Here is a 16,587-nt window from a genome sequence, read left to right on the forward strand (position 1 = left end):
TAGTTTATAGTTTCTAAACTTCATGTTGTCTATTTACCACCTACCACACAAATCCATGTTGTTTGTTTTTACATGTTGTGTATTTCTCTCTGATGTCATTGTAAGAGGGTCAGTGAGTTTAAGTCCTGACTCACTCCATCTCAATGTTCCACCTCCCTCTCTGTTTCCCCTTTCCCCCCTCTCTCTGCGGTTTGAGGTATTTTATTTCCCTCGTCAGCCGAATTAGGGTGAATCTTCTGTCTTCACCACACACGCTTCCTGTCCAAAAGCGCCAAGCCAGTGCAACAAGCCCTCACACACACGCTTAAAAACCCCTGGAGCCTTTCTGTTCCACGGGACACACAGACGCAGTACATTGTACATTATCGCAATCCCTCATTCACACGCTTTAACAGGCCTAGATCTTTCGCCCAATCCAAACACATTTTGCCAGTATCTTAAGCCTTCAGCCAGCCTGCTACAGTCATGCGCTTGCGCACACACACATACACACACTTAATTTTGAAAGTCATGTGCACTGTCCTGAATCCACAGCTTTGTAATGGCATTGGTTCTCCCTAAGTCACTTTCAATCCCTCATACTTTCGTGACAGTAGTTTTGATCCCACCTCATTTTTTTTACCTCGAAGGATGGGGTCTATTGAAGGTGTTGTGTATGAACTTCGGGCTTAACTGTTGTACACTGTAGGTACTACACATGTACTCACTTGCTTTGTCTGAGTGTGTGGAGGTACAGTGGGGTGGGTGTAGGAGATGAAGTGCATGTCATTTGACACTGATGAAAAAGCCACAAGTTTGGTTTTGAGACCCAATAATAACTACAATTTGATATTGCTTTCCCTACATACTGTTATCTGAACTCGGGAGAGGAAAAAGGGGGTGAGCTTAGATTTTTATGTTTTGGTTTTGTGATGGATTGTGGGGGAAAAGAACAGAGACATACACTCATATACAGAGTTTAAGTGTTTCTTACAAATAAAAATTCCCTTGAGCTTATGTTTGTAAAGCCTCCAACCCATGGATTTTAACCAGCTGCCAGCTTTGAAAAGAATCATGTTGGTCTTAGTTTAAAATATTTAAAATGTTTTTCTGTTAGAAACTACCACAGTTTATTTAATTTTTTTCTAAAACATTAGTGCACCCCTGCCACACCAAGGACACAGACCAAAACTAAACAAAACAACAATATTTACACAAAGTGGCTGGTGTTTTTCATGCTACTTTATGCTTTGCAGTGTCTGTCAAACATGTTGTATGGGTTACAAAGGGCTAGCTGCACAAGTGTGTGGAAGCATACTGTCACACCAGTGCAAGTCTTGCATGGCTGCTATCACTCAAAGCGCTCTGACATGTGGATAACCACACTCAAACAGATACATTTGTAAACAAACATGATGCATATAGATGTACAGCAACTGTTCCTCTTGTGTTGTCTCCATTTCTTGCTTAACCACACCAACATTCACATCCACATGTAGACACAGACCCTTCATACCATAAACATCTCCATTTCCACTTAGTTTGCAATGATGTGCATGTCTGCATGAGACAGTACCATCTTTCTGTCAAGAATATCTGGAAACAATGTGACTGTGTTATTTTATTCTTTTATTCCTAATGATGGACTTAACCATTTGCTGTCAGTAAAGCTGTTTTCTGTGAATGGTTCATCGATACCATGACACCAATTTAGATAAAATTAACATTTTCACTTTTACGCACATTCATTTTTATCCACCCCGCCACTTTTAGGTTGCTATGGTGTTGCCGCAGATGACGTCAGTGAGCAGTGGTCATGTGATCGCTGTACAGAAGGAAGCTTTACAGCAGTAAGACATTTTTTTTTCCTCTATATGATGCCACTTTTCCTTTCTATGATTTCTTAGCAGTGTAATTGTATCACATTACATGTAAGTGCAAAGCTGTTGAAAGACATCACTGATGAAAACATTCATTCCTGCTCATTGACTCCGAACCAGCCTTTATCTCATGCTGAGGTTGTTGCTAGTGCAAATATTTCTTTAGCTAAAGACCACATTTTCCAAAAGCCTCACAGTTTCTCTCTCAAAGAAGATGTTACTATTTGCTGTTACTTTGTGATATCATAACTTTGTGTGCATTACCTTGTCTTAGTGAGGAGGAGAACAGACTGGAACAGATTTAAGTTAAAAAACAAGTGACCTAACAACTGTTTTGTGATTAAAATTAAACTCCCCTTTTAATATAAAACAAAATCATGGATTTCCATAGTCCTCACTGTTCCTCCTACAAAAAAGATGTTGCTATTTGTCCCTCACGCTACTTTGTGCTGATTTTCTCTGAATCGGACCTTGTGCCACACGCAATGCAGTTATTATATGTAGGTATTTACATGACATGTCTCTTACTGACTTGTCTCCCCTTCTGTTTTCTCAGGAATGCTGTCTCTGCAACCTCAGAGGTGGAGCTCTGAAGAAAACCCAAAACGACAAGTGAGACAAGCTTTTGTTCTGTGATTAGCTCGGCATACTCATCTCTGATCTCCAGAGCTCAGATGAATGAACTGTCTGTGCGTCTTAATCGTTATAATGTATTAATATGCTTGTATGTATAGATGGGCCCATGTGATGTGTGCAGTAGCACTGCCAGAGGCGAGGTTCAGTGATGAAGCCAAGAGAGGTCCCATTGACACCAGTAGGATCCCCATGCAGCGATATAAACTGGTGAGGAGAAACACACATACACACACATACACACACACACACACACACACACACACACACACACACACACACATACATATATACACACGGATGCAGTACTGGAATTCCCCGGGTCCTTGAGGACTGGCTCGGTCTAATTAATGAAGTGTTCACAGTTCTAATTAACAATGTGAGACGAACATGCCCGCAATCAAAGCTAGATAATTAACCACTGGTGGGTGGGAGAGGGGGTTTGTGTGTGGAGGGCTGTCCATGTGCGAGTGTTTGTCTACGTGTGGGTGTGTATCTGTCTGTATGTGGATGTGTATTCATTTATTGTGTGTGTGTGTGTGTGTGTGTGTGTTTGCTTAATGAGAGAGCTGGAGTGTGTCTCAGCAGACCTGACATGTTGCCACTATAGTTAGCTCTGTGCTGCAGGCAACCTGATAGCTCAGCAGAAACCAAAGTGTTGGAGAGGTACATCCTAACACAAGATAGATAACAGATAACTACTGCCTTCCATTCCCAGCTTACATTATTGTTTCAGCAGTGAGTATCACATTTAAAGGGAAGCTCTTTGAAGAAGGATATTTGATTGATTATGACATGAGGTGCAACTCCGTAAAACACCACTAAACACAATTTAATGTGCTATAAATTTAGTATTCTAAAGCGACAAATAAGATTAATGAGTGACAGTGACATGAAGACAATTTAAATATATGAAATGAAATGCTGCATTTGATTGTCAGGTTGGTGTAGATATAAACTCAGGTGCTATGGGATTAGGTCTGAAATAATCATACCTTCATAAAGGTTGTAATGTTAAGTTTTTGTTATCCCTCCACACCAGTGACAGCCCCCACCCCCCACCCCAAAAAACCCTGGACAATAATTCGAACCAATCAATATTATAAACCTAATAGGCTAATTGTACCTAATAAACTTGCAACTGAGTGTATAGTGGCTTCAACTTTGTAACCAGGGCTACATCTACAACTGCTTATAAATTTTAAGAAAATTGTGAAAAGTGACATTATTTTCCAAGGTCTTGTTTTGTGCGACTAATAGTCCAAATTCCAAAGATATTCATTTTTATGTTGTGTATTACACAGAAAAAGCTTCAAAAAGCAAATGTTTTGCATTTTTGCTAAAAATTACCAAAGTTATTATTCGATTATCAAAATAGTTTCTCTTTATTTTACAGTTGAACAATTAATCAACAAATCATTGCATCTGTAGTTTTAACATCAATGTCATACTCCACCACAAGAGAACCAGCCAATCTATCTTCCTACATGCTTATCCAAATATAATTGAGGGGACACTACTGCACTGTCACTGAATGGGACACTAACTTTGTGGACACAGTGACATTACCCACAGGGTATTTACAGGGATATGGTTCATATCTCCTCACACCACATTGAAATTAAGCTCATTTGGATGTGAAAGCACAAACCACATAGTCAGTTTCCATATCCACGGGCCAAAATCTAAACAAAATGAAAATTATAGTCCAGACTGGAAAGGGTGGGACGCTCATAAAAAGTCACTGATATGATCCTGATGATGGACAAAATGTTTCAGATCTTGTACTGATTTAAATTCCTTTTTGTGAAAACAGCACTTCCTTCTCTTAGTTGTTAAATGCTGTTAAATTTGTCGCAGTGCCAATTTCTGCTTGAAACCACAGATTGCACTCTTTCAGCAGAATCTTTGAAAATCATGCACTGTAAATTTCTTCCCTTTGGAAGGTGTATCTGATCTGAGGATGCATCCATGACAGCAATCTGTTTATTCACACTACATGATGACGCAAAGTCTTTACTTTCGGCTGCCAATTTCTCACTAATTAACATGCTGACACAAGAGCTTTTTGGGTGGACCATGCTTCAGTTGATGATAAAACAGATGGGTCTCTTTCAAACAACCTCTTTTGAGTTCTAGTTTAAGGTAAAAACATGACACACAGCACAGAATGTTCAAATAAATAATAATAGAAAAAAGCTTTTGCATTATGATGAAACAGATTTTATCTTTATTAATATTTAAATGAAATGAGATTGAGGATGTTACACCTTTCTCTTTTGTCCACTTCATCATTTGTATATTTGCTTTGTGAGCCGTGTGTTTTTAAAGCTCGCAATGGACCCATTGCCCCTGCAGTAGCCCAGTACATTCATAATTTACTATCACACAACACACATGCACACAGGCGCGCGCACATACACATTCATAATTTACTGTGGGAATGTTCTTAACGCATGGTTCAACACAGGCACCCAAATACACTGTGGAGAAGGCACCGGCATGGGGGGAAAGTGGGTTAGGCTCATACACGCACATAAACTCACACACACTAAAACATAAAATTACTTTGACATATTTACACAACTTTATGATCTTATACATGTTGTTTTTCCACCAAGAAATGTAGATGTATACAAACAAATGCACACATTTACCTCCCCCACTACACACACAGATTGTGTTACATGCCAGTCACAATCTTGTCATGCTGGCCTCAAAAGGGTGGACGAGACAGTCAGGCCAGTTCATCAGTGCACTGCTGTCCATAATGGAGGAGGTATGGGAAAAGGCTTTATGAAATGTAGGCCAAGTTAGTCACCGAGAAGAGCACTCAGTAAAAGTCCCACAGTTCAGAAATATAGGAGTGGCAAAGCAATAGAAGCTTCATTAATAAAAAAAAAAATTTAAAAAAAGGGATAAAGTTAAGGGTTTTCATCACCCATTTTAAATTGAGTATTGTGTTGCTTTATAAGAAGGAAAGAGAACTTCTCTAAGTGTCTCACTGTACACAATACCTCCTGATCCTTAGCTGATATCTGAATTAAGTAGGTTAAGCTGATAATTGTATAGGTGAGGCCAGCCCTGCTGCAGAGGTTAAATTTAATTAATACTGGCTAAGTTAATTAATTAGATCAGCTATTGATTTTTCAAAGAAATGAACAAAGGGCATTTATTTCAGAGGCTCACCTGATAAGGACAGAGACTTTAAAAAAAGGTTTTTATTCCCACAGCATCACCTTCTCATCCACCTATTAAATACTGTGCTCGTCTTCCTGGGGCCATGAACATTTCCCATTCTATATATGTATTCTGAGGAATTGAAACCTCCTAACGTCATTTTTATTATTGTATTATCTCTAAATTCCCACGCATTCTGTTTAGATACATCCAATTCTTCTATGCGTATGATAAAATACCGACATGACAGATAACATGTCATCAGACCCTTCCACACACTAGAATTCATATTTACAAACCAACTAATTCCCACTTTGATTTCACATAATGCTGAGGCATATCCTCTGGGGAGTTTTTCTATATATAGGCATATGATCTGTCAACATGTATGGATTCACAGGAATTAGATTAATGAATAAATTACCTTCAGAGAGAAGTGAAACCGCACCTCAAGAGAGAGGAAGACAGGGCGGGGAAGCGGAGCGAAAAAAAAAGAGCATAGATGGGTGTGTTTTTATTAGGAGGAGAGTGAAGTAAATGGAGTGAGATGGGAGGCATGCAAAAGGGGTGAAAGAGGAATGGGGAACGAGTAGGGGTTATAATGGGATGATGTCGTCATTTTTTCCCTTTAGTGGGAGAGCGAAGGATTTGTGGGAGAGGAGGAGAGGGGAGATGTCACTGTAGAGGAAATGGACTTGATGGGCTGTTTGGTGCAGAAAACCAAGGGATAGTCTTAAAAATTTAGGTATGAGTGTGTTTGCGTGTGGATGCATGGCGGTGTTTGTGCCTTGGATGTCTTTATGTGCATTATGCCCTCCAATGTGCGGTTGTGTACTGCTCTCAGACCTCAAGCAGGGGGAAAAAACAATACCACAACATAGACATAGCAGCAATGGTTTGTTGTGGAAACCTCAAATGATGTCATCTGATTGGTCTTATTTGAGGGTTTCCTCATATTGTAGTGGTGGAATAACTCTCGCTAACTCTGGCTCTGGCTCTCTCCTCATTTTATACTCTCTTATCTATCTTTTGTTTACACCACCGTATCCAATAACAGTGTCTTGAACAGATTTCACAGATATGATTATTTGGAGCACATAATGGTTTTAAATAATGTTAGAGGTTCATGCCACAACCGAGCAATGATTCATTTAGCGGTCTCTTGTCTTTAATTCGCTGCTGGTTTTCTTGAGCTCATATTCAAGGTCTCTCAAGTGGAAATACAGCTTTTAAACTACTTATTTTTTTACCCTGTTCCAAAAGCTACACTATTGAACAATGTCAGGTTTCCTTAACTGCAATGAAGTTACTAAGTGACAGTTGATTTGATGTCAGAGAAGGTCTTGTACTTACTGGAGGAGCATTGATTTTTGTTCGACCTTTTTGTTAAAATAAATTTTACTTTTTCATTCTGTCCTTTGTGTATGTAAACATCAAAGTCACACTGAAACCCAAAATTACATGAATTACAAGCAGAACACTGCAACAACCTGAGCTCTCTGACTTCAGCAGAAACCAGCTCACTGCTGAGCTACAACATGCTGGCAAAAAGTCCCTTTTGCTTTAACTGCAGTGGTTCTGTTTGTTTTCGTTTGTTTTTGTTTTTTTTCGTATTATATGTTTAGTATGTGTTATCACTATTGCCACAAATATTTCACAGATTTGTCTTTATTTTCAATCGATATGATCTGTGCTGGATGTCTCACCTCTGTGTGTGAAAGTCATGAACAAGCTGTTCTTGAATCAGGCTTGACCTGCCTGTAATCTGATCACACTAGCTCTAATGTGTTTTCATGAAACAGATTAATCCTGGTTTGGGTTGTCATGTTCAAGTCCTGTATTTCTGAGCTCCCTTGTCAAACACCTCTCTGGTTGCTGTTGTGGGAACAAGTTGCGAAGAATTATGGGACAATTTTTAAAAATCTTTTTTGGACTACCAGCATACTTAAAATGCCCATTGATTTTGTATGCATTGTCCTGCCTTTCACTTAATTTACCTACCATCATTGCACTTACTGTATACTCCATATTATTTCTATGTAGTATTAAGAATTTGGACCCAGCTCTAACCTCAGTGAATTCAGTCCCTCATTGGTCAGTGCTTAGTATTGATGGTTTGCTCTGGTCTGTCTGTGTTTACAGAAGTGCATCTATTGTCGTAAACGCTGCGCAGGGAAGCGGCAGGCAGGCGCTTGCATCCAGTGCTCATGTGGCCGGTGTCCCACCTCCTTTCACGTCACCTGTGCCCATGCTGCTGGTGTAATCATGGAGCCTGATGATTGGCCGTATGTTGTGTCAATCACCTGCCATAGACACCAATCACGGAGTTCGTCAGCTGTAAGTTATAGGACTGGTGCTTCCTACAGCTGTTATGAACCAAGTTGAGCTCAGTAAGAGCGGACTAGGCATTGTGTTGGCCTGTTTTCAGTCTTGTACAAGATCGATAGAGATAATTGACTTCATTGGCAACATGCGGCTAATATGAGTGAGAAAGAACGTACTGATGGCAAAGAATAGACCTATAATAGGCTGTTTTACTACAAAAGAGAAAGTATGTATAGTATCAGGTGTGAATTCGCTGAACATGATGCAACAAATTTGTCTAACATTACCGCATTAATAATAATTGAAATATGGTGATTGTTTCTGTTTTAACAAGCATACACCATCATCAACAAAAGTCTGTGAAAGACTTAGAGTACATGTTCGTGTAGAAAATTCCTACCTGCACAAATAACACTTTTCCTTTGTCTGTCACGGGAAATGAGTTCCTGGTGTAAATATTGAATAAAATATTCCTCTGCTTCTTCTTACTTTGCTGCCACCACGTTAAGAGTGAATGATAAATGACTTAAGCCTGCTCAGGGAGGTGTAAATATGAAGTCACATCTTAACTCTACATTGTAATTGATTTGTATGGTGCAACATGTTATAGCAGAACTCCCACACTGCGTACACTGTGTTTAACTTACACATAGCTGGTGTAATAGGTGGCTTTACACATGGTAGTGGTGATTTAGTGAATTAATAAAAATACCCATATTGATGGAATTTGCTGAGAGTAGATTTTCTATTATACCATTGATTAATTTTTTTTTTTTTTGCTTTAACTGTAAAAAAAAAAAAAAAAAAAAAAAAAAGTAAAATATCCTTTAAAATGCATTATTTTTCTTTATAGGTTCAGTTCACTGAAATCACAAAAACCTTTTCACTCACTTAACCTCCAGATAGTTTTGGTTTTAATTTGGTTTGTACAAAGTAGCTTCAATGAAAAGTGTCCGTAGCAAGGTCTGTGGATTATCCAGATTTATGAGGACAGTGTTTTTGGAAAGACATGTGCAAATTTCAATGCTGAGAACATCACAAACTAAATTATATTCGCCTCTGTTTTATTGGGGTTAAACCAAATGATTCCATTAGATGTGGATAAGAAAATATTTATTTTAGTAATTTGGGTATCAGACCTTTTAAAGTGATCATATGGTAACATAGATGAATTTGGTTTGACATCATACTGTATTAATTGTCATACATTAGTCTAATTGCAGCTCCCTGCTCTGTCTATAATAGAAGCAGCGAGCATGCCAAGCATCCATCTCACTGGGGCAGACGGTGATCTCCAAACACAAGAACCTGCGCTACTACAGCTCCAAGGTCACACAGATCACCTCCCAGATGTTCTATGAGGTCATGTTTGATGACGGCTCCTTCTCCAACGATACCTACCCCGAGGATATAGTGGTGAGAATATGTTTAATTAGATACAGGTTCAAGAGGTCACCTCCCAGTTGTGCGAGGTCACATCAGATATTAAAACCCCCTCATTTGAAAGGAGCCTTTTTTTTTTTCTAGAAAAACATTCTGGTAGTCAAATGGTCATTGCATGAGGGATTACCAATAAGCTTGCTTTAACATCTTAAAGTTGTGCATCTGCAAAGTCACTGTGATTAAGAGTGATTATATATAATTTCTCTAAACCTTTCTGCAAGTGCCATGAAGCAACGTGGATTTCTGAAAAGGCCATTCAAACTGAAACACAGTATCAGAGGAATGCTGAGTTGTCATGGTAGCAGCAAATAATCACTTACATGACCGTTCTTGATGAGTTGAAATTCATGGATTTGTTCAAGTGATTATGGTAATGACTGAGTCTCACTTGGTGAGCTTAACACTGTTTCAGAGAAGTAGCTGTGACAAACACATCCACACACTTGTGTGTTACTGTATTAGTGAGGACATTCAATCCTGAACCACATCCTTAGTTGACCTAGTCTTCTTTAGCTGTACAGCACATTGTGCATCTCTTTAATTCTTACTTTTAAAGCCTTGAATAAAACAAATTGTTTTTATCTGATACAATCCCAATTATAAAATCTGACTACACCATTCAATTCATCAGGGCTTGATGTGATCTTTTCATATCCTAATTCGTGTTGTGTTTATATGTTTTGAACATCATTATCATTCAAATTGTAATTTGTCCTAACTTTTTAATCATCAGGATGTAGGATAAATTTTAAAATACATACTGTTATGTGTATTTTACATAGACTGAGCATGTGGACTGTTCAGTGTTGAAGTCTGTATGAGAGGTTGGACATTAGTCTTAAAGTGAGGAATAAGGTGTTGAGATCATGGTGCATTTGAAACTTTCACAGCAGACTTGTCAAACAGCAGGATAGAGAGGCTCTTTGAGTCAAGTCTACCCATGACATTAACCTAATTCTAACAGTAATCCTGAAAACTAAAAAGAGCTTTTTTCAACATCAAACCACCCAATGTGAATGACACTTCTCATACGTCTTTTTGGGGACACTTTGACAAACACTCAGGCACTTACACAACCAATCTTTATTCTCTTGTATTTTTAGAGCAGAGATTGTGTGAACTTGGGTCCTCCTGAAGTGGGTGAAGCTGTTCAAGTGAAATGGCCTGATGGGCTTTTCTATGGTGCCAAATACCTGGGATCCAACATCTCCTACATGTATCAGGTACACATACATGAACTGTAGACATGCAGTACACAATCAAGACAGCAGTTAATGTGTAAGGGAGGGACGGCTGTGACGCAATTGTACAGATTTAATCCTTTTCTTGAAAGTGCTGAATAAAATTGAAAGCTCTGTTGTAGGTCAAAGCAAAAACTTGTTGAACTCCCTCAGCGTCAGACTCATCGTGACTCCAGTGACATTGTCAGTTATCGCAGGTCTATAGTATGTGTGAGGAGGTGACGGGGAAAAAAATAAAGACACTTGAAACAGACTGAGGGAGGTGCTGAAGTCATGGTGACTAAAGAAAAGGAGATGGCAGATGATCGGAGGATGAAAAACCAGATGTATAGGAAGCAAAAACTATTCAAACAGTGAAAGCAGATGGGGAGAGAAGGAGAGATGAAGAGCGCAAGATAGGAGGAGGAGAATGAGAAGGAGGTGACAATCTGCATTATTCAAACTCACTGAAATATTCACTACGCAAAGAGTCATGTGGCTTCCACTTAAAGCTTTATTTAGTTGAGCTGGGCGTCAACCATTAGTTATGCACAAATGCATCTGTGACGCACACACTCAGTTTAAGATGGGTCAGATTTTAGAATAAGGCTGAACAAGAGCTTTCCATTGTCAAAGTGTGCTTAGGTATGAAATGGTTTCAGGCTGTGTTTTACTTCCACATCTGCGTGGCTTACCATATTTGAATTTCTTGAGCAGAAAACATTTGTTTTTGAGAACAGAGATGACACACAATTGGCTCCTTTTTCCCCCACACTGTCATATCACACTGCATATTCAGAGCTGTTTGTTTCCTCACATAGACATAGAAATGTTGATACAATTTTCTTCTTTGTAATGTATGATGAAACAACATTATGATGGAGTTGGTTATCTTGCTTTCCATAATAACGGTAGAATTAAAAAGAAACATTGGATATGCTGTGTAAACCTCTGCATTGTTTATGCACTAACAAGACGTATGTTTAATCTAACTACAAAGAACTGTCTTACCCTTGACTGAAGACCATTAACTGTAAATTAACACAGATGAATTGTTTTTAACTGAAAAACATGCAGAAAAGGTGGCAGTACATTTTCAGATCTTTATAGTGTTTGCTCAGCCAACAAGGTAGGGCAGACTGTCTGCGAAGCAAAACACAGGGAAAAAACAAGTTTGCTCATCACTAGGTGCTGCTTGTTAAGCTTATTGCTCCATGGTAATAACTGAAGATGATATCAGCAATTTTTATGAACTCTCATCTGAGTAATGGTAGCTGGGCAGTTACAAGGCAGTGAATAAAGAGACATTGGTTAAAAAAAAAAAAAAAAAGTTTTTCTGAAACTATAAAATTAGGGGTGAATAAAAATTGGATTTTGAAAAGTACCCAGTGGAAATTAAACATCTAACCTTGAGTGTGCATGGGTGAAGGGCAATAGCAAATTTTAAAGTGTTTTGGATAAATGTACACTCCATTTATTTAAATTGCACGGATAAGAGCTGAATATTTTCATGTCGTCTCAGGTGGAATTTGAGGATGGGTCTCAGGTGCTGGCAAAGAGAGAAGATGTCTATACTTTAGATGAAGACCTGCCTAAAAAGGTGAAACGTAGACTTGTAAGTATTAGACTTAATGGGCAACACATAAACTTAAAAACATAAGTTTGATACTTTAATAAAAGACATGAAAGTTAAAAGGTTTTCTCACCACCTGAGACATTTTCTTATTTACTCATCTCTCTCTCCCGTGTCTCCCCTTGTATAGTCCACGGCCTCAAGCATGCGTTTCCAGGACGCTTTCTTTACCACGCAGGGGGAGAGGAAACGGCAGAGAACACCCAATTCACGCTTCCAGAAAGACTATGTGGCCCTGCCAGGCCTCCGTACAACTGCCAAAAGCACATGGGAGCAACGCAGCCACAAAGGGAAATGAAGTCATGGACAAGAATCAATGACAAATGAATGCACTGAATTAACAGTGGATGTAGAGGGGAGGTTGTTTGTGTGTGTGTATGTGCGAGTATGCTTGTGTGTAAGTGTTTTTGGATCTATTTCCATCTTGACAACTATTGCCTACACAACTTCTCTGTGAATAGATCAGACGAGACGGCGTAAGGGAAATGGGGTGATCTGGGTTAGATGGATGTTAAATTGTGTGTGCTTGTACATTATACATCAGCGGTTGGTGAATGGGTGGTGTGACAGGCTGGAGGAGATTTTTGATTGGACAGCTGGACTCTCATAGAATGGGCTAACGGAGGGCATTGTTGCCTCAGTTGCCTAGTGCTTTCACATCTGTCAGGGAAAATAAACGTGACTTACAATTGTCACATCACCCTTTTTGAAATAAACAAAAACTTTTTTCTTTGTACATGGAAAATTAAAAAGTGAGATTTTTCTAAATAGCTCGCCTATGGTAGCTTTTTAGGGGTCTGTTATTTCCCATTTTGATTTTGAATATTTATGCACTTTGCTTGTAGTATTCTCCTCTTGTCTTAATGTTTCGCCCCGCATGTTAAACATTGTCTCCTAACTGCTTCTGCTGGGCCGAGTCCAGTTGCACCACAATGGCTTCCTCTCTGCGCGTTTTTTCTTTAATCCACACAGACAAAAATATATTGTGTAATTTGACATTGAAAAATGAATCATTGCAGAATAAAGAAAAAAAAAAGGAAAAAAAAAAATTGATCATGTTAATCACTTTTGAGGTAAGGATCAGACAGGAAGCCATGCTTGTGTGTTGGATTTTGTGCCCTCCTAATGTGAAATGCTACTGTTGCTCTGTTGAATGAAACACATTGTTGAAATTATTTAAAATTTGTATTTATTTTTGGCTTGCTATAGTTAAACTATTGCTAACTGCTGTAAGGAAAACAATAAAAAATTACATATGTTTTTTTTTTTAAATAAAACTGTCAGTTTTTAAAAAAAACTATTTCAGTTGGTAAGAATGAATGCACTTCAGGGTGCAGAAAAGATGATTTATGCCACTGGAATATATTAAAATTTGGGTAATATACAGTAACATTTGATGCTAACAATGACTGAAAGAATGAGAGATTGGAACAATAATGTGTATATTAACACTATATTTTAATAGTTACTTAAATAAACACTAAACTAATATGAGATTATCTTGAAGAAGCATTTCAGCTAGTGATCTTTATTCACAGATGTCACAGACCCTGTTAGGAGAGACGAGCACGTTTCCTACCTAATGTGCACAAAACAAACTGGCTCGTGTTAACGTGCCACCATACAAATTACATGATGACAGACTATAGCCATTGAGTGTTGTCTGTAAACACCTGCCGGATACAGGAGGATATTTACATCAGACAGGCTTTAAAATGGTTTTAATTGTTGTCTTGTAAAAACATATTTTAATGTGGAGTGTTTTTATCATTTGGATAGTGGTTTATATTTTTTAAAGATGACAGTTTATATGAAATTAACTCTCTGGTACATCAAGGTTTAAATTAACTAACAGGCAAAAAAAAAAAAAAAGAAGCATTTTCAACGTTAGTGAACATACTATAGGTGATAGAGGTTTAATCAGTGTTATTCTCAACTATGTGACCAGCACTTGCAACTACATATTGTATAAGTCTGCCTCATGCTGAAGGATCTGGAGCAGAGTGTTCCTGGCAGACCCAGCCCTGTTCTTCAAGCAGATCCTGAGGAGCCTGGCAGAACAGACAGGAAGTGAAATCCAGGAGGTAGGTCTTAAGTGGCCATGGCGAGGCATCAAAAAGCTTTGTACTCCCATGGAAACCACGTCACAGCCTGCTCCTTGGCTCTTTATGGCTCTTTGTGATACTGAAGAAAAAAAAAAAGAAATGAGGACAAGTTAGCTACAATGAAAAATCCAGAAAAATTAGCACCCTATTGTGTACCAACACTGCACAACCACGCTACCCCTGCAGTCTTTTCTGGTCTTTTAGTTGCTAAGATCTAAACTTTAGACAAAAATACATAAAGACTTTGGAGGTTCAGTTACATGTTTGTCTTGGAAGGAAGTAATTGACTTACCTGTGGCTGTGGTAGTGGTGGGATCAACTCAGATTCACATAAATCTATCTGTTATACAAAGCTGTCTGATTCTTCACTCTCAATCATTTGCTGTGAATTCTGGATAAAATTAATACATTATTATTGATATAATACATTAATTAATTAAACTAATAAACATCATTGACCGAGTAATCATGACACACTGCTCAGCTTCCATCCAACTCATAGGGGACCTTCAAATTTAACTACAGCTTAATAATACTAATATTGTATGGTCTCTCATGAGGGCCAATTTCATTCTAGTGCATCAACAAAAAAGAATGCCTTTCCTGTGTACCTGGCACTACACTGTTTTACATAGGGCTGCTTAGATAAAGAAAAAGATATGAGAAACATGTGGCTTCAAAAATCTTGAAGCTCTAAGAATTGAGCTGATGACGCAGCTCATTGCAAAAGCAATAGAGCATCAGAGGCTGCAACAGGAAGAAGGCTGATCAGAAATGCTCTGCCTGAAGCCCAGAAGCAAGACAGCCTCTCTACAGCCTGGTAGAGACACTGGAAGATAATTCGCTGGGCCTTTACAATCAGACATGAGTGACCAAGGCCCTTTCAGTTGCAGCTCTCCTCCCTCAGTGTAGACTGTAGCCCGAGTCTGTTTCCCAATATGGATTTAACAAGACTAAAAGTTTATAGCAATGACCTGTGAGGCTGGAAAGCTCATTAAACAGCCCCAGACAAAGATGCTGGGTAAGAAAAGCCGGAATAAAAATAGAGATAATTTTGCTATTCTTAGTATCTTACCATGAGCGGGGTAGAAGAATGTAAAGTATGACCTGAGGGTGCCATCATAAGAAAGGTTTGCCTGTCTATACAGCAGCCATTTTAGGACATCTTGGGCTCAGGTAGTCAGGTTCAGCTCTACACTGTCAGACTCGACTCAGTTTTCCTCAGTCTAAGCTGCTGTAGAGTATTGTGGACTCTCCTAAGAGTCTGAGTGTCGCCATGTCTATAAAAGCAATGGCTTATCTATTAGCACCTCTGACCAAAAGCTTAGATGTTACAAGCCATTCTTATATTGAGGAATCATTTTAATTGGTTGAAAACAGAAGAAAAAATTGTAATGCTTAATTTAAAAAAAAAAGTTAACAAAAGTGTCAACAAACTATGAAGCCAAGTAACAAACCACAAGAGATATCAAAGAGTATAATTTAATTCTTAAAGAATCAAATAAACCATACTTACAGATGATTTTCACACAGTCAAAACAAGATACTGGGGGAAAAGGTTGTCCTCATGAGTCCTGCCTCTTTATTTCATCAGACATGATTTGTCACAGGTGAGATGGATCACAGGGGCTCCGCCCAAGACCTCCAAAACTTTCACAAATTACTGAAAAGAGTGAGACCAATAACAGCATGGAAGGCAAAAACTAAATGAATGAAAGAATGTATGGTATGCTTCCCTGTTAAATGGTTTTTGGTGTAAAGTATACTTAGTTATCATGGTTAGAAATACTGACATCGTTCTTTGAAATGACACAGATACATTATTTAGTTATACTATACATATACATCTATACAGATTTATTAATAATTTTGTTCTATCTGCAGTTCAGTATTGAGGTTTCTTGACCACAGTCAATGCTATTGAGATGAAAGTTAGATGGAGGGGGAGAGGAAAGGGGGGGGGGCAATGAAAGTGGTTGTGTATTGCAGTAGAACAGTGTGTGCAGGTGTTGCACCTGTGTTTACTCTGTGTAGCACTTTGTATTGGATTAGTTGGATTTTTGAGCTGTATGACACAGAGAATATGTTATTACATACATAGTTTGCTAGTGCATATCTGACTGATGTACTCTAGAGTCAAGTCTGATGTCCATTAATCTATTGGTATTGAAACAATGTTGTCACAATGA

General features: G+C 38.5%; 1 protein-coding gene across 4 annotated transcripts in view; it reads left to right on the forward strand.

Moving 5' to 3' along the window:
- Positions 1-13,551, forward strand: part of kdm4c (lysine (K)-specific demethylase 4C) — a 34,232-nt gene extending 20,681 nt beyond the window's left edge. For 2 of the 4 annotated variants that reach the window (XM_023419132.2, XM_023419133.2), the window contains exons 15-22: positions 1,753-1,829; positions 2,416-2,471; positions 2,594-2,702; positions 7,815-8,009; positions 9,243-9,413; positions 10,544-10,663; positions 12,183-12,275; positions 12,424-13,551. In XM_023419132.2, the coding sequence (XP_023274900.1) occupies positions 1,753-1,829; positions 2,416-2,471; positions 2,594-2,702; positions 7,815-8,009; positions 9,243-9,413; positions 10,544-10,663; positions 12,183-12,275; positions 12,424-12,591 (989 nt within the window). In that variant the 3' untranslated portion in view covers positions 12,592-13,551. The remainder of the gene's footprint in view (positions 1-1,752; positions 1,830-2,415; positions 2,472-2,593; positions 2,703-7,814; positions 8,010-9,242; positions 9,414-10,543; positions 10,664-12,182; positions 12,276-12,423) is intronic. The other 2 variants (XM_023419134.2, XM_023419135.2) reach the window with 2 other exon arrangements.
- Positions 13,552-16,587: the final 3,036 nt, after the last annotated feature.

The sequence above is a fragment of the Seriola lalandi genome, unplaced genomic scaffold (genome assembly GCF_002814215.2).
Source record: "Seriola lalandi dorsalis isolate HSWRI2012SDOR001 ecotype SW California unplaced genomic scaffold, Sedor1 jcf7180002054591, whole genome shotgun sequence".
Taxonomy (NCBI): domain Eukaryota; kingdom Metazoa; phylum Chordata; class Actinopteri; order Carangiformes; family Carangidae; genus Seriola; species Seriola lalandi.